Source organism: Struthio camelus, chromosome 1 (genome assembly GCF_040807025.1).
Source record: "Struthio camelus isolate bStrCam1 chromosome 1, bStrCam1.hap1, whole genome shotgun sequence".
NCBI lineage: Eukaryota > Metazoa > Chordata > Aves > Struthioniformes > Struthionidae > Struthio > Struthio camelus.
In genome coordinates this window covers 59424377-59442594 of record NC_090942.1, presented here as the reverse complement: position 1 = coordinate 59442594, position 18218 = coordinate 59424377, and the positions used below count along the sequence as shown (strand labels likewise).

Below are 18218 nucleotides of genomic sequence, written 5' to 3'. Positions count from 1 at the left end.
GAGAGAGACAGAGAGAGAGACAGAGAGAGAGACAGAGAGAGAGAGACAGAGAGAGAGAGACAGAGAGAGAGAGACAGAGAGAGAGACAGAGAGAGAGACAGAGAGAGAGACAGAGAGAGAGACAGAGAGAGAGACAGAGAGAGAGACAGAGAGAGAGACAGAGAGAGAGACAGAGAGAGAGACAGAGAGAGAGACAGAGAGAGAGACAGAGAGAGAGACAGAGAGAGAGACAGAGAGAGAGACAGAGAGAGAGACAGAGAGAGAGACAGAGAGAGAGACAGAGAGAGAGACAGAGAGAGAGACAGAGAGAGAGACAGAGAGAGAGACAGAGAGAGAGACAGAGAGAGAGACAGAGAGAGAGACAGAGAGAGAGACAGAGAGAGAGACAGAGAGAGAGACAGAGAGAGAGACAGAGAGAGAGACAGAGAGAGAGACAGAGAGAGAGACAGAGAGAGAGACAGAGAGAGAGACAGAGAGAGAGACAGAGAGAGAGACAGAGAGAGAGACAGAGAGAGAGACAGAGAGAGAGACAGAGAGAGAGACAGAGAGAGAGACAGAGAGAGAGACAGAGAGAGAGACAGAGAGAGAGACAGAGAGAGAGACAGAGAGAGAGACAGAGAGAGAGACAGAGAGAGAGACAGAGAGAGAGACAGAGAGAGAGACAGAGAGAGAGACAGAGAGAGAGACAGAGAGAGAGACAGAGAGAGAGACAGAGAGAGAGACAGAGAGAGAGACAGAGAGAGAGACAGAGAGAGAGACAGAGAGAGAGACAGAGAGAGAGACAGAGAGAGAGACAGAGAGAGAGACAGAGAGAGAGACAGAGAGAGAGACAGAGAGAGAGACAGAGAGAGAGACAGAGAGAGAGACAGAGAGAGAGACAGAGAGAGAGACAGAGAGAGAGACAGAGAGAGAGACAGAGAGAGAGACAGAGAGAGAGACAGAGAGAGAGACAGAGAGAGAGACAGAGAGAGAGACAGAGAGAGAGACAGAGAGAGAGACAGAGAGAGAGACAGAGAGAGAGACAGAGAGAGAGACAGAGAGAGAGACAGAGAGAGAGACAGAGAGAGAGACAGAGAGAGAGACAGAGAGAGAGACAGAGAGAGAGACAGAGAGAGAGACAGAGAGAGAGACAGAGAGAGAGACAGAGAGAGAGACAGAGAGAGAGACAGAGAGAGAGACAGAGAGAGAGACAGAGAGAGAGACAGAGAGAGAGACAGAGAGAGAGACAGAGAGAGAGACAGAGAGAGAGACAGAGAGAGAGACAGAGAGAGAGACAGAGAGAGAGACAGAGAGAGAGACAGAGAGAGAGACAGAGAGAGAGACAGAGAGAGAGACAGAGAGAGAGACAGAGAGAGAGACAGAGAGAGAGACAGAGAGAGAGACAGAGAGAGAGACAGAGAGAGAGACAGAGAGAGAGACAGAGAGAGAGACAGAGAGAGAGACAGAGAGAGAGACAGAGAGAGAGACAGAGAGAGAGACAGAGAGAGAGACAGAGAGAGAGACAGAGAGAGAGACAGAGAGAGAGACAGAGAGAGAGACAGAGAGAGAGACAGAGAGAGAGACAGAGAGAGAGACAGAGAGAGAGACAGAGAGAGAGACAGAGAGAGAGACAGAGAGAGAGACAGAGAGAGAGACAGAGAGAGAGACAGAGAGAGAGACAGAGAGAGAGACAGAGAGAGAGACAGAGAGAGAGAGAGAATGTTTCTAAATACAGCTACTGACAGTCATGGAAAAAGCTTTCATATGTCTGAAAGTCTGGCACATAAAAAGTTATTTTTCTGGTTGGATTCCAGAATCCACTTATTACAAAGCGCGCACATGCACACATAACATTTCTGTGTGCAGAGATGCTTTCTTAGTCATAAACTCTACACATGCAACACCTGCCTACACATTAAGCTACTAAGAGAAAACTTTTATGTAGAGATACAGTGGATGCACTTGGCATCTGGCTTTCATCACACAGCTCAGCGCTGAACATTTCCCATGTGTTCAGCTTTGGTTAACAAGCTCGCAGTCCTGGAACATCCCATGTGCAGTACAGCTTCCTCCCGACCTTTCTCAGCAACCTGCACCCACATCTAACTTCTGGGAATAGAAAGCTGAATACTTAACTAAATTTGTCTCACTAGGGACACCACACATACTAGACATTCATGGTTCTAGGAAAGCCTGGTCCAGTCCTATTGCCGTGGAGGAATACTTCTTTCCAAACAGTATACCTGGGAAAGTCTTGCAAGAAAAGCCTTAAATGCAAACTAGTATTGAGCACAGAAGACAAGTATTCTTGGCATTATTTTAGTCTCCAGTTGAACATCCTGATAGAAAGATTACTGTGCACCACGCAAAAAATAAATAAATAAATAATTGTGAATTGTCTATGGGATTGTTCTAGCTGCAGAAAGTGATATTGGTGTGGAGTGAAAAGCTGCTCAAAAAAAAAGAAAAAAAAAATCACACAATGGGACAGAAAACGCATTCCTGGTGCAGAACGTGCAGTAAACGTGCAGCTCACCTACGAGGATACAACTGATGAATTCAGCAATAGTCCATCGGGGAAGAGGGAGGGGGAAAAAAATATAAGTGAGACATCTTCAAAGTCCTCCCCCATCACCACCACCACCCTGCTTTCATGTGCTGCCATGCTTGGCTGTTCTCCACCCTTTTAACATTTTCCTACAGTTCTCGAGTTTTCAGCTGACATCTATTAGCCTATCACCATAACATGCTCTCTCAAAAGTGCAGAAAAGAGCCAGCCCTAATGGATAAAGGCATTGAAGAAAGGAGATAAATCCTCCAGGGAAGGATCAGTTTTAAACTGTCTTGACTGTTTAAAAGTGATATGTCTGTGTAAAAAGATCAGAATGAGTGATGCTTCATCCATAGCGTCTCTAAACACGCTTGCCCATGAACCCAAGACGTGGATGAGTTTATCCCTGCTGTAGCTCCACTGAATTCAAAGGAGTTATAACCTAGAGCAGTACTCCCTGGCTCACATTTTATGGCAAACTTTTTATAATTTCATAGTTTATTGTCCTCCTCAGTCCCCAACAGATATTTGTATCTAGGTTTTTATTAGGTAACATGGCTTTTACCAATGTCAACCAATAGGAATTATATTGTTGAAAGTCAGCGCAGCACTACAGCACCATGAAGCTAAAGCTGGGTCTTACCTGGTCTTTTTTAGACTTGTGTGAAGAAGCAACATGAGCCAGATACTGAATGACCTTCTTGGTGTTCTCTGTTTTACCAGCTCCTGATTCACCTCTGTAAAGAAAGTCTGCAATTCATTCACAAAAAAGACAACAGGCGATATATTCGTATTTCTAAACCCCAAAGGGCTACAGAGCTCTTTAATAGCATTCTGACTTCTACGGCACCTCTCTCAAAACCCACAAAAACTGAATCATACTAGCAAATGGTAGCAGTACAGCTGGGACTGCAGGCTAGCCTTCAGCCAGTTTCTCACGGTGTGGGTTGCATGTGTGTATACAAAGGAGGGAAGGGAATAAAGAACTACGGTTTCCAGTCACGTGGATGTGAAGGTTTCCAAGGGGCTGAGGAATAATCTGGAGGCTGCTGTAGAGTTAGGGACTCAAAGGTAGTGAGGTGAATCTTTCAAAAGGAAGCCTCCTGAGTGCAAAAAGAAACACCCAAACTCTTTAGCTCTAAAAACTTGAGTGAGTTTTGCTCAATCAATTTCCCCGTGTCTAGAAAAGAAAACTCCTGTGTCAAGTAAGAGTGTGTGTTTGTTGCTGTATTAGCCTCATCAGTATGAATGTACCTAAACACAGCAGCTGCATCAGGTCTTAAGGATTCTCCAAGCCATTTCCAATAACAAAACATTATTTCCCTAGGAGTTTGAGCACAGTGGCTATTTCAGAATTGCCTTTCTTCTTCAAGTGCTCAAGAAAACTATTCTGCTGAAAGGATTACATGCATATTGGAGGAACTTAAAAAGCCAAATGCTTCCTAGACCCTCCAACATTATCTGGATTTACTGACCCCCACCGCCAGCACACTTACAATTCAAAGAGCCCTCCAAGCAAGATTTTTAATGCAGAAATTGATATCAAGACAAGCTGACAATTGTAAATACTCACGTGCAAAGGATGGACTGATCCTCTCGATCTAGAATAAATAAAGAAATAATTCTAAAAATGTAGTCAGACCAAGACTACTTTAAACTTAAATTTCTATGACAGAAGCATATCAACATCAAAGGCAAAAACAGAAACCAACAAACTCCAACAAGCATCCTCAGAAATACGGCCAGACAATCCCTTTTCCGGCAACAGGAGCCAACCTCCCGCCATCTGCCAGTCAAAGAATAATGGCACCATCATAAAAACAACGATAATTTGCATCACAGTTTTCATACAAACAATATAAAACGCCTCCCCAACCTTGAATGTTTCTTTATCTCAGGGCTACAGTTCAAGGCAAATCTACTTGTCCTTCAGCCCACCCCGCCCTCACTCTTCTAGATCTATACTGACCTATGAGAGTTATCAGAAGAGCAGCGAAAATTGATTTGGAGGAGGCTGGTGATGGACGGGGGTGAGGGGGGGAGAGTAATAATCCCAAACTCTAATAACCCCGCAGAGGTTTTCATCCCTAAAAAGAACACTGGAAGCCCAGTGAGAAATTGTTACTGATCTTATACAGAATGGAGTTGAAAACTACAACACTGAGCAGCAGCTTAAATCCTATGTAGCCAAATGATTCATGGCACTGTCCTCTACTGAATTAACTGAGCAGCTGATAATGGCAGAAACCTTTTCTCTTTCATGCTGATTCACCACAAAAGTCAGGAATAGAAAGACTGTATTGGATGCTAAGCAGTAGATGTACTAATTCATGGACTCAGCTCCCAGCTGTGGATGATGGCATCTTTCCAGCTACAGAACTTATTGCTCTCAATTCACCCATCGCTACCTTCTCCAACATGTTTAACCTCCTCTGAACTTTCATCTACGATTCCGCTTCCTCATACACAATCCTTGACTAGTCTTTCCACCATGTCTTCATTCTACTGCTCCATCACCACTTTTATGCCCACATACTCCTCCTGCCTTGGTTTAACTTTTCATTCCTCCCTCTCTCCTGTTCTTCCCTTGCTGCTCCCAGGCTGCATCACAGTGCTTCTCTGTGTCACCAGGAACCAGCCAGTACTGAGCAGACTGGAGAGCGCCTGTGCTTAGTCCCAGTTCCGATAGTTCGTAGGAGTAATCACAGGGGAAGTGAGACCTGTTCAGACCTAGAACAGACTTGGGCACTGCAAAAGTCATTCACGCACAGTCTTGCATCACAGAAGAGCTATGGGGACACCTGCAGAACAGAGGAGCCATTAGACTCAAAATCTCTATTAGTTCGGAAGGGGTTTTTTTGTTTTGTTTTTTCTTTAAAAAACAGAAAATTCTTAACGTGTTATCGGAGAGATTAAGACCAGAGGACTATCAGATCATCCAGTCTGAGAATCTGAATACCACTGCAGGTAGATTTCATCCAGTTACTGTCATTCTTTCCTTTTTCCACGTTGAGCTTTTCTTTTTAGAGATTAAATTTCAGTTCAATATAGCAAGCCTCGAACATCCCTAAGAGCAGAAAATCCACTGAATTCCTCCAAACAACTTATTTTAGCTACTAGTAATTTTCAGGAGTATATTTCTGAATGTGACTGTCTCCATATTTTAGTTAACTGGTTCTTCCTACCCCTTTCTTCAGTACTTTAGAGCACCCAAGTGCACTCAGTGTCCTCTCACCAAAGAGGTACTTAGATGATATAATTGAGCTGCCATTCAAGCTTCTTTGTGCAAGATAAAGAGATTGAGCTCTAAGGACAGAAGGCTTTATAGTCAGCCTATAGTCATAGGGAGAGTTCACATTCAACAACAACAAAATCTATCAACTCCATTTTTAAAGAGAGAAGTATATCTGGCCTTTGAACACATTTTCATGGAGCAGGAAGAGCAGAAAAGCCTACTAAACATTTGAGATCCTACCTTTTCTTAAATTATTCTGAAACTAACAGTGGAAGCATCAGGTTCCCACATTACAGATAGGTAACTCCTATGCTACAGCCTCTTAACTAGAAAGCATTTGTATGTGAACAAGCACACAAAGTTTAGAGGAAAATAAGTTGCTTTACCCCTGTTGATACCATTCACAGAAAGAACAGATCTAATATTCAGCCCTAAGACAGGAAGAAAATATGTGGGGGAAAAAATTGCCACTCAAATGGTTTTAGCACAGCAAGCTCTAAGCATCCAAAACCAGGTCCTGCAGCTTTACTAGCACTGCATATTCAGTTTTTCGAGCGCTGAATTAGTCATTGCCTTTAAGAAATTCACTTCTTTTGCTGAGGGACAGGTGAAGAATGGATGTTAGCTGACTCCAAAGGCTCCACCCATTCAAGGTTCCCAGTGGGTCAATGGCTCAGCAGGCACACACCAACCTTCTGCGTGACTGGGCACTTTGAGGGTGGATCAGGGGAATAACTCATGACTCATTTACAGATTGCCTCCGGAAATGTATTCTTCAGTAGTGGTGACACTTGGGTGCAATTCTCGATCAGAAACAGCCATGTGAAGGTAAAAGTTTTTGTCTCTGAATAACATCTGACTTTCGAAAGCTTGAGTGTGAACAACAAGCAGCTCACTTGTCCTAGGAAAGGTCGCGCTCACATTCAAGTACTAGAGAGGCTCATCTAAGAGGCCTTTCTGAGGAAAAAAAGATAACCCAAAGGAAGGTACTCCTACTAACTCCTGGTAACCAGTTTTGGCATCTGAATTATGAGCTGAGCCTCCCCACACAAGCAATAGGAGCCTTAGGGATTTAAATTATATAGTCTAAATAACACATGCCTTTCCCCTTCCTCTCCTCCAAGAAGGCATCCTTATTTCAGCAAAAACGCTGGCAATCAGCCAGATAAACCAGCTGCCCAACAGAAAAAGAGACGACCAACAACAGATAATACCCAGAAGCACTTGGCATAGAACACTTTTTGTTCGTGACAAATTTTGTCATACTTGGTGGAAAGGCTCTTTAGAGGCTCCTCCAAAAGTAAAAAGGTAGCAACATCACTCTGTAGTTACCCAATGAAGTCAAAGTGCCAAGCACTTTCTTTCCACGCTTCAGTGAAGAGAGGAGCATTGTAACTGGTGCTCAGGCAGGAAAAGGCATAGACTGTGTTCAAAGCCCTCTTAGTACTATGTTTTCCTCCCCCAGCACGCTTTCCTGGTGGCATGCTGCAGCTGTGTTACTCACCTCTGCCTTAAACCAGCAAGAACATACCTGCGAGTGCAGGCAAGTCACCGGCAGTGTGCAGACACTGCCATAAAAGGCAACATTCCTGTTTGCAATCCGGGGAAATTCTTTCCCAGGACTGCAAAGCAGCAGTCATTGGGATAGCTGGAATTCTTCTAATTATTTGAGTTGTCTGTTCGTACACAATGTGTTGAGCAACAGGAAATTGAAGCCTACCAAAGAGCCAAAGAGCTACCAACTATAAAAGCATAACTCTTCGATACAGTTCCAGCTAAGAATTACTCTAAATACCAATGTTCTTTCTCCATACAACTCTGACTTGTGCCATCATGATTCAGAATTAATTGCCCAGACAAGAGGCACCCTCCTCCACTCCCCCCTCCTTTTTTTTTTTTTTTTTTTTTAAAAGGATCATTCAACACCGAAGTACTGCACAACTTCAGTCAGCACTTGCCTTTATTCCGTTGTCAGTTGTGCAAGCAACCAACTCAGCAAAACAGAGCGTGCTGGGTACCATAAACTCGGTTGCTTACAATAACACAATCAAGAAACTCCTGATTAAAAGAAATCTGCATCTGCTTTTCTACCCTAAACAAAGTCACTTATTAAAAACAATCCAGAAGAGCAACTCATTAGTTAATTATAGCAACATTTCTGTATTTCAGACCAGCTGGCAAGGAAAGCTTTTTATCCAGGCTCTTCTTTAGTTCTTTAGCTATGATTCAAGTGATCATAAGAAGCAGCAGCCTCAAGCATTCAAAAGTCTAGGAGGTAATACATCATTCGAATTTAAGCTATACAGCAGTATGGTATAACCAGACCACTAGATTAAGTGTTGACTATATTAAAAAAAAAAAACAACCAAAACCAAAAACCTAATATCCAACTTACTCTTGACTTTCTGCCATCCAAAAATATGACTCATTCTAGACTTCTTCCAGGACCTCTCAGTATTTATTAAAAACTTAATTAAACCATAATTTGTTTCGATAAGACAGACATCTTGTATATTAAAAAGCCTCAGGTCAAATATTCTACTGCAAAATAACAGATCTGGATGAATTCTGGAACTGCTGTGGTCAAATACGTTGGCATAACTGATAAACGAACCGAGTTCCAAACTTCCAAGTTTGTTCTTAGATGTTTTGGGATCAAAGAAGAAAGAGGTTGGTAAACTAGAAAAGAACGTGCAATTTAAGCTATGCATCTCAGTTACCAAACATCCTAACAGGCCTTTATCACCCGCTTCCTCTGCATGAGTGACTCCAGTTTCAAGCCTGTTCATCTCCATAAAAGGAGAAGTAATATAGCATTCACACAACGGTGACATCATCTCTCCAGCTAAGAGGAAGTGTAGCTAAAAGGCAGAGGCTTGGCTTGCAATCCCCTGCCTATAGCTGACTCATTAAGGCTAAAAGCTAACCATAGCTAGATGGTACCACCCACCTCCTAACCACTGAGTGTAATGTCTGGCAGAACAGAGAAGCCTAGCCCTCTAGGTTTCCGTTACTAAATGCTTCTCTAGCATTGCTACGTAGCCCAGCTTCAGCAACTAGCTGGCTGACCAATTTAGAGAGTTGACCTAAAGCTGGAGTTAGCCTTAAATGCATGTAAGTGCTTCAGCCATGAGGTATCTTCAGATCTTCACTTCCTCCTCAAGCACCTCTTCTCACCTCAACATAATCTTACAACCAGCGTCCTTCCCTCACTGCTCTAACACTTGAAGAGCCCTAGGCACTTGACACTGTGCTACTCAGAACAACCCCACTGGCAGAAAATCTAATCAAATATACCCATGGGGTACTTTAAGCTACGTGGTGGTTTGAGTAGGATCAAAGCCACTCCAGTGAAACACCAGAACACAGCCCGAGAGCCTGCTTCTGCATTATCATTCAAGAACTAGGTTAGAGAGAAGTTTCAAAGTGCTGATAGCCTGTCATCAAGTCAAAAAAAAAAAAAAAAAAAGATAAACATAGCATGTTCAACACAGCTTTCACAACAACAGAGCTTTGAGAAGTGGGAAAAAAAAAAAAGTTACTTGAGTTGTTAGGAACTCTACAGGGCCAAGATTCAGCTTTGCATTTTCTGAAGTTTAAGGACAGTCAGAGGAAAAAAGTAAATTTCATTGCAAAAAAATGAAATATATCCTACTGGGTCAAATGCAAATTTATTTCCCCAAGTCATTTTTGGACTAGAGGCCATACCTACTTCTCTAGCATTCCATAACTGAAATCTGAGGATAGCAAAACAGGAAAACAAGTTAGCCTGCAGTTTTAGGTTACACAAATGTTTATGAAGGTCTGACAGGAAAAAAAACTGGTATACAGCCTGGAAAAGCTCAGGCAGCTCATGATATTAAAATAGTGCACAGCAGAGAGACTGACAGCAAGGGCAGAACTATTACATAAGTGACTGCCAGAAGTCGCATGCTCTGGTTTAGAGGAATGAAGCAAAAAGGGTGTGGTAACTAGGAAAAGACAAGTGGGCAGTGGACTTTATTTTTAGCTCCTTGTTCTATTGAAAACCACATTTCAAGACACAGATTTTTTACAACTGCATTTAGAAAACTTGAATAATTCAAGGCATGTAAAATACCTCTTAAGAAAATCAAAAACTGTGTGTATCTTCTCATGCCACTTTTGTGCAAACACCATCAAACAATCATCTTCCCTAATTAGTATCCAAACTTTACGCTGCCCTTTGCATTAGAAATTTGGACAAATCTTGGAAATAAGCTAGTGAAACCACAGGCTATTTTCCATTTGTTTTAGTGGAAGCAGAACTTGACCTTTACACGCAACTTGAAAGAGACATGTGTGCCCCTCTGTATCTGAACAGCTCTGTCAATCAGGTGTCCCTAACTGGTAAGCACACAGAGTATCAGGTAGAAAATAAACATGCATTCAGGGACAGCGAAATGTACAGTGCAGCATAGCAGAACAGTGCTAAGAAGCAAGCTGATAATGAAAAACCTAGACTAATAAAGTTAAAATAGAAGTGTTCTACTAACTTGGAAACTTAAGAAATAAGTAAACATCTGAGAACTACAAATAAAATATTTCAAGGTCAAGTTCTATAGGATCAGATCCAGGGGACTGTTTCTTGGGAAAATGACAACTAGGTCTGATGTGCATGTGAAGACGTTACATAAGCAAGTGATTTGTCTTACGGTAGCTAGCACCGTTTCTTCCTTTAAGGTAACAAGGCCAATAAGAGTCATGAGTTGTATTTGAAGCCAGCGTACTTCAAAAGTTTGCCTTCTAAACACCAAAGCCAGAGACTGACTAACTCCCAAGTGAATATCAGCAAGGTAGTGGTCTGCAAAGGGTCCTATGCAGACTAATACAGCAAGGTCAAGGAAGGTTTAATCACTGTATAATGATTTTTAAGAGTTTTGCTCAGTGAACCATTAGGAGAGTCCTACACTGACATGTGGAAAAACTGGACTAGAAGGGAGACTGAGTACATTCATTAGAAATGTGCTGTCTATTCCCTCTCCTGCCTGTCTTTTTGTTGAGCAGGCTGCGCATAAACAGAAAGCAAGCAGGCAAAGTATCTATTCAAAGGTAAACCTTTGAAGAAAGCATTCCAAGATAATCATACTGTTCCAATTTATTACAGAAGTTTCACATGGGAACTGGCATTAAAATGGCTATCATGCTCCAGACACCAATGAAATTTATAGCTTTTATCAGTATTTGACAGAAAATTCCTTACATGAGTTTTGAATAGATGAATAGAAATAACTGGATAGCCTGAACAGGTGTTCTTCAACAGCTTTGAAATATGTTTTTTTTAATATATTTTATAAATAAAATATATTTTATATATTTATATAAATGGAGAACATGAATTGAGGTAAAGAATTTATCCCTCCAGTGCACATCTGCTGCATTAGAATAATGATTTGTTTGCTCAAGACATCACTCCACTTGCAGCCACTAAGCTTCAACTTTCCAGTGCTAGAAAGTAATTCTTTTGAAAGCAATCAGATCTGAAGTTTCCGGCTTCCTGGTTACCCAAGGAACAGAAACATCAAGACAAACGGTTGTTTTCTTCAAAAAGCAAGTGTTCCACATTTTTCAGAGTTCTGCTCTTGAAACTCAAGAAGTATCTCAAAGGATCATGCAACAAAATAGTGTTATCTCATTTCTGGGTTGCAGTGTCTTGGGTTTTTGTTTTGGGGGTGGAGAAAAGGAGGAAGGAAAAAACCACAAAAAAATACCACTTTGCATACACTTTCCATCATTTTATTGCTTCATGGAAGAGCCTTATGAAGTTTAATGAAAAGCAATTTAAGCTCTGTTGAATGTATAAATGCCATGAGACACTTTTTTTGAATGGGGAACTCATGGCAGATACATAAGAGAGGACCAAACTCACCCCTAGCACATCTGCATGGACACCTGAAAAGGGTTAAATATTTTCTGCATTTGCTGAAGTTGGAATAAAACTCTCATCTTTCTCTCCCTTCCCGATTCCTTTCCTGCCTACCCTCCCTTTGAACGGTCTGCTTATCAGGATACCATAAATTGACTAAAAACTAAGCAAAAAAATCAGAGTCCAAACCAATTAACATTCAAGGCTTTTCCACTCTGTCAGCTTAAGAGATAACTATATCCCATGCTGGCAGAAATCAGTCACCAGCTTGTTATCCTTCTTCAGACTATGAAGGATTCCCTGTCTTCTGGGCTCTGAAAGGAACCTAGGGCACGACAGTCTAATCCTAAATGCCTCCGGCTCATGTGGAGCACTGGACCCTTTCATCTTCCATTCTCAATACAGATTCCTGCCATACCACTGGCGCATCAAGCCTCCCCCACAGCTAAGCAAAACTGAGAAAGCAGAATAGGAATGTCGCTTTCCATTGCCCTAGAGGCTAGCCAGGACCAGAGACATTGCAACAGCTTATCCACCTTCACTCCTTGTAGCAGACAATGGAACGCTATTGTTACCCTTTGAATTAAGGCAGCAAATAACCTTAAAGTAATCTCGAGGGTTTCTGCTAACATACGTTAAAAATATGAAGCAACACATATTCAAAAAAAAAAAATCTAACAAACCTAGTTAAACAGGCCACAGCAAGCTAGTTCAAAAGCTAATTGGGAACGATTTTCATGTCCAAGTGTTCCAAGGAGTCAGCAACTAGATACCTCAAACCAGGCAGCGAAGAACTGGGGCAAACCTCTGGATAACCAATGCTGTTGAGAATACTGTATAGCTGCAGTTGTTCTGGGAAAGGTGCAAGGCTTAGAGAATCAGCTAGAAGCAGATCTACAGCCAATCCTTTTTATTCCTCATTTGCTACTACTTCCCTTACATCTGGAAAGATAAACACTGCAACAGAGCTCATCAAGACTTCCTAGCGCTAGGAAAACGGAGGCAGGGCAGCCTTTAGCGTTGTGCACCAAAACAATTCAAGTCTGGGATTTCTGAGTTTCAGATATCACTCAAGCAGGGCGTGATGGAAACACATTCTCTTTTGAAAGTGAAAGGAAATATCCACTTAGATCAATTACTAGCTGTGAATCACTATCAGACCAGGGAAGTCACCTGTCCATTGTTAACTGCAGAATTAGGACTGTCTGGATATCCCCAGCTGCATACTGATGGATCTGGCAGGGATAAAGGACACACTGCATGCACGTGGTGTTCCAGTTTGACTGTTAACTATAGAGGGAAGAGGACTTTTTCAGCCTTATTACAGAAATGCCAGAGAAATTGTTTCTGATGCTACACAGAAGAGATTTCCTCCTAAGGAATAGTAACTTTGCTAGGATTAAGTCAGTATCTTGTTAAAGGAAAACACATTTGGTACTTCAACTGACAAGGCGTGGGCACGAGAGAGAAGGAAGTAATAAAAGGAAGCGAAACAGCGATAAGAGGTTTATAGGCAATCATGCTGCCATGTATTGTACAGGAAATGCATCTGTCCTCGTTACACAAGGCAAGCGAGCTCTAAATCAGGTCTTTGAAGGAAGAGAGGTCCTTTATAGAGCCAGGTCCACAGATTATTTTTTCCCTCTGGATTCAGCACTCCTTTCAGAGCAACACATCAGTAGTATATCTGTGTTTCCTCAACAGCTCCCACTTCTTCAGCAAATTTCTGCCAGCATCCTGCCACCAGTCTTCTGCAATGTGTCTGTATGGCTCACCCCTCCTCACCCATGGCTTTTCTCAATAGAGCTTAATTTATCCACCACATTAGGTCTCCCACATGCTCTGCTCCCCATGGCACTGTATTCAGCAACCTTTTTCAGCATCCTCCATCTGTAAGATTTGTTTAAAGTCACTAATTTAGGCAAGCGGAATAAGTTTTCCTTGCTCGCTTTCCATTCTGGGCAACTCTATTACAATCCTTCTGTGTTTGGAAGTGCAAGCAGTAGTAAGGGCAGGAAAAAGCAGAAGTCTTTAAAACTTAGTCTAATCAGAATTTTAAAACATAATTTTATTACATCTGGCTTTTGTTCAAAAAGGTGAGGCTAAAGACAAGACCTAGAGAGATAGACACCTTAATTATCATTGGTAGTCATCAGAAAAATGAAGGAGCAGTCAACCTCATAGACACTGTGCAAAAATCAAACTGTTCACTATATACTTTAAACACTATAAAGCATGCCTCTTCATATAGCCCTGATACAAAGGGGAAGAAAAGCACAAAATACTCTGATGCCTGAACACTCTCCAAGCATCCCAAACACAAGCTCTGGCTATGCGAAAGACCATGCTTTTCTCAGAAGGAAGGATACGTACAGGACCTTCAGAGCTTCACACCAACAAGTTCTAAAGTGACAAACAGACAGCAGACAAAATATATGGCTCCTTATTTCTCATTAGTATAGGGTACAGGGAAAAAAAAAGGTCAATCTACTTGCTTTCTTTGCTCTACAAAAGAGTAACAGATGTATTTAATATCACCTGATAGAAACTTTTATCCTTAATAGAACAAGAGTGTTGCCAAACAATTCCTGCTCAGTAAAGCTACCATTGACCATCACATGTCAAAACGCTAAGTCACACTAAGCTTGTTTCACCCAACCAGACTAGAGGACTGGATTTTCACAGTTTTGTTGAAAGCCTCCATCAAACAATACCCATATTTGCCCTTGTAAGGCTGTGGTTCCACAGGCTCATCATTTGCAAAAGAGGAAGGGTTCACTACTGCAGTTCTAACCCGCTCCTCTGAACCTTCTGTGTTCAGATAGTCCACTCCTTTACGTGGAGTTTAGCACTTGCCAGAACCTTCTGTATGCCGCTTCAATCCACCAGAACAGCACAAAGCTATTCACCTGAGCACAGAAGCTGGTACAGAATAGGTGTCAGGTGCCTGTGAGCACAGACAGAGTGGGTAGAACTCCTTTTAATAGCAGAGAGCTGATGTTCTACAATGTTTTGATTGAAACCTTGATTTATGATTTCAACAAAAAGAATTCATTATCTCAGCCAGCACTCACCTTGCATCATACTCCTGTAGGCTGTGTCTGTGATGGCATAGATATGAGGGGGCATTTCATGTCTCTTTTTGCCCTTGTACATTTCCACTATTTCTTCTGAGTATATGGGCAGGTTCTTGTAAGGATTAATTACTACACAGAACAGGCCTGAGTAAGTCTGGAAAAAAAAAAAACACAACAACAATAAACAGCAAAAAAGACAAGAATTAGAATTTTGTATAACTGTGCCTTTTAACAGTAGGTAACTTGGAAAAAAAAAAAATCTCCTTTAAGTAGTTCTTCCAGTGAAGCCATGTGGGATGCTTCTCACTAAGTAATACTAGAATTTGAGTAACAGCTAAAGTTATATTAATTTGGGTACTCAACCTTTCCAAGTATGCAGAGAACATCAACTGACAGATTAGTCACACTGATATCAAACTTGCCTATTCACTGGCTAATTAACAATCCATTATGACTGGCTTTTCCTCCTTTCAAAGACCTGATATTTAAGCCAAGTGTCTATTTCGTTATATAAGGTGGTGCTCAGCTCCTAGAAACACATGTTTTATTATGAGCTTCCTCATGTTTGTTAAAGTCCGCCTGCTGTAGATTTGTCCAGTAACTGATCAACTGCAACACAATAAAACTTTATGAAGGAATAAATCAGTTTTCATGTGACCAGAAATACTACAGCTGATGCAGAGACAGCAGACAGCTATTCCCTTTCACGAATGGCACTCAGATTAGCACCATATACAAGATCTTGTTTTCCATATACAACTATTTTCATATTAAGTGGTATCTGCTAAACAGGGGAAAGAACAGATAACTCAAACACTTAATGACAGACAAATGTCCAATCAATTTGGCAAGGCCCTAACATATTCCTTGAAAAGGAGCCAGGATTGTTTATTTTCAGTTATTTCCCTGCTCAGTTACAGTCACTCTGTAGTAAATAGGCTGGATACTTCTCTAGCTGGGAGAGATTAGGTGAGTTTTTCTTCTACATAGCAGATTTCTTCCGCAGGTTTATGCGATGAAGAGCTGCTCCTCCCTCCTACTCTTTTAGTTAAAGCATTATTCCAATGCAGAGCATTGAGCCAAAATAGTTACTATAAGAAAAATAAGACCAACGTACTCCTTGGAGGTTTTCAAATCCACTGGACTAGTCTGAATTCAGCGTTGACCCTGCTTTGAACAAGAGTTTGGACTAGATGACCTCCCAAAGTCCCTTCCAGCCTGAACACTTCCATGATCTATATGTAACAAATATAATGAGAACCGTATTCAAAACTGGAGGGCCGTTAATGCAGCGTGGTCCTGAACTGATCAACATATAAAATACTTCATGTTGAAGAGTCAGGAATACTTGCCAAAGCTAACTTATGAGAAGAATTAAAAGTAAACTCATTAGATCTGCAACAGCAAAACTTGATTTCTCAGTTGAAAGCCACTGGCTTTAACTCTGCAGTTCTAAGGCAAGACAAATGTCAAAGTGCTTTCAGTGAAAGTATCAAGCTTCTATCAAAAAAAAAAAAAAAAGGAGACAAGAAACAGAAAATTGATACATCTTTGAGAGTTGTGTACTTAAAACAAACAAACATTTTACTTGCAACAGGAATAGCAACAGCAGAGGATTCTTAGAATCTCTAAGAACAGCATTCCAAGCCTTGCTCCTAGGATTTAGAGGTACCCTAGTCCCCGTCAATTCTAGAGGAAGCTGTTTGAAACATGTGGATAAGAGCAACTTTCTAAAGCAACTTGCAGTGCTTCCAGAAGAGAGTACTTTCTATTGCTTTCTATTACTGCCATCTTACTTGCTCCATGAAGAGCGTTTCAGAGCTGTAAAAAGTTCTCCGCAATGAGCGCAGGGAGTGTTTAGATTTAGCCTCTTTAGATAAAGATTAGACTACAGTAATCGTAAGGGTGAAAATAGCATCTATTACACAGTTTATGGTCTTAAACCCAAATTTCCTAGGTGGTGGTAGTCCACTCAATACATGCAGCAGATTCACAGTAAGAAATTCAGACACAGCTCTCACTCTGCCTCCCCCAGAAAGCATATTTTATAGGCGTTTAAGGCTTCCTTCTCCAGAGCTCAGTATAAACCGCTGGGAAAGTTTTCCAGAACTACTTTTTATACTTGAGGAATATCTGAATAGCTTTGGAAATAAATTTAATCTTTTCTGAAAGTAATCTATAAAAGTTAGACAAATATCCTTTAGCACAGGACTTTTAAAGCTCTGGGAAACTAAACCTCAGTGAGACACCCTAGTCAGGGTAGGTTTGAGACACTACTCAGAAGAAACAGTTCAAGGAGTTTGCATAAAATGACTTGGCAGTGCCAGTTCCTGTAGCCTCAGCCTTAAATTCTCTATCATGTCAGACAGTGCTTGTACAGTGCAGAATAGCAGCTGGAAGACTAGGCCATGCTTCCCCAATCCTTGATTACGCTGGTGGAAAGCGGAGCAAGAACAAGAGGTAGAAGGCATTCTACTCCAGAGTACTAGGTTCACAGTACATGCGGTACACCCTTTCCTTATGCTGGCACAGAAATAGCTGACACTGGACTCAACTGAACTTTTAGAAGAAAATATGTAATTTCATCGGAGTGCTGAAAATAAAAACAAAAACCTTCTAGGCTGCCAGTTTTCCAGTTGTTTGCATAAACAGCCATCTTACCTCAGTCTCATGGCAACAGCTACACACACATAGTATTCAAAAGAAGATGCCCTCCTTAGTCTTCCCCTTCCCCCCCCCCTCCAATAAAACTGCACCTCATGCCACAGACCAAAGCCTCCTCCTCCTTTGAGCAAATTAAGTTAAATGCCTGTTTCCTACTTCGGGGGGAGTGGCTGCAAGTGCTTCAAGAAATGAGAGCAAAAGACCAGTGGTAGCAAGTAATATGGGACTATTCAACAATGAATTCAAAGTCTGCTCATATCTGTATTTGTGTGACATTCTGTGGCTGCCTTTGCTGTCGAAGTAGAACTGTCATTTTTCAAATAAGAATAGTGTGAAGGCCTGATGCTGGATTGAAGCAGTCTGCCACATAGGAGAACCGCAATTTAGAAAAAGGGAAATGTTAATGCTATCAAACTGCTGAAGCCATGAAGCAGATTAGCAAAAGAAAGCCATCACTTCCTTCCAGCACTCCCACTTCCCACCTAAAGGAAGTTCCCTTGCAGTACAGTGATCTCAAACTGTGACAGTGTGAGGTCATATTGTGTGTCCAATAAAGAGAAGCAACAAATCCTGGCTGCCACAGGTAACTGAGCAAGACCACCATGACAAGACTGCTGGTCAAGCACACTGGCAGGGCTATGTACAGGAAGCAAGTTGAACTACGTTGAGCAGAGGTTGCCAGCCCTACCACAGAAAGGGCAAGAATCATCCTCATCTTGTTAAAGTAAAAATAGAGACTCATGTGCATAAATCCCTGAACTGAACCCAAAGCTCGAGTTGAAAGGCTAATCTATTACAGTCATAGCTGGCTTGGAAATCTGTACTTCG

At 41.6% G+C, this 18218-nt stretch overlaps 1 protein-coding gene across 6 annotated transcripts in view; it reads right to left on the bottom strand.

The window, feature by feature from the left end:
- MYH9 (myosin heavy chain 9) overlaps positions 1 to 18218 on the bottom strand; it is a 90113-nt gene that overhangs the window by 36979 nt on the left and 34916 nt on the right. For all 6 annotated transcript variants that reach the window (XM_068943316.1, XM_068943308.1, XM_068943297.1 and 3 more), the window contains 3 exons: positions 14724 to 14880; positions 4104 to 4131; positions 3174 to 3267 (listed from right to left, as the gene is read on the bottom strand). In XM_068943316.1, the coding sequence (XP_068799417.1) occupies positions 3174 to 3267; positions 4104 to 4131; positions 14724 to 14880 (279 nt within the window). The remainder of the gene's footprint in view (positions 1 to 3173; positions 3268 to 4103; positions 4132 to 14723; positions 14881 to 18218) is intronic.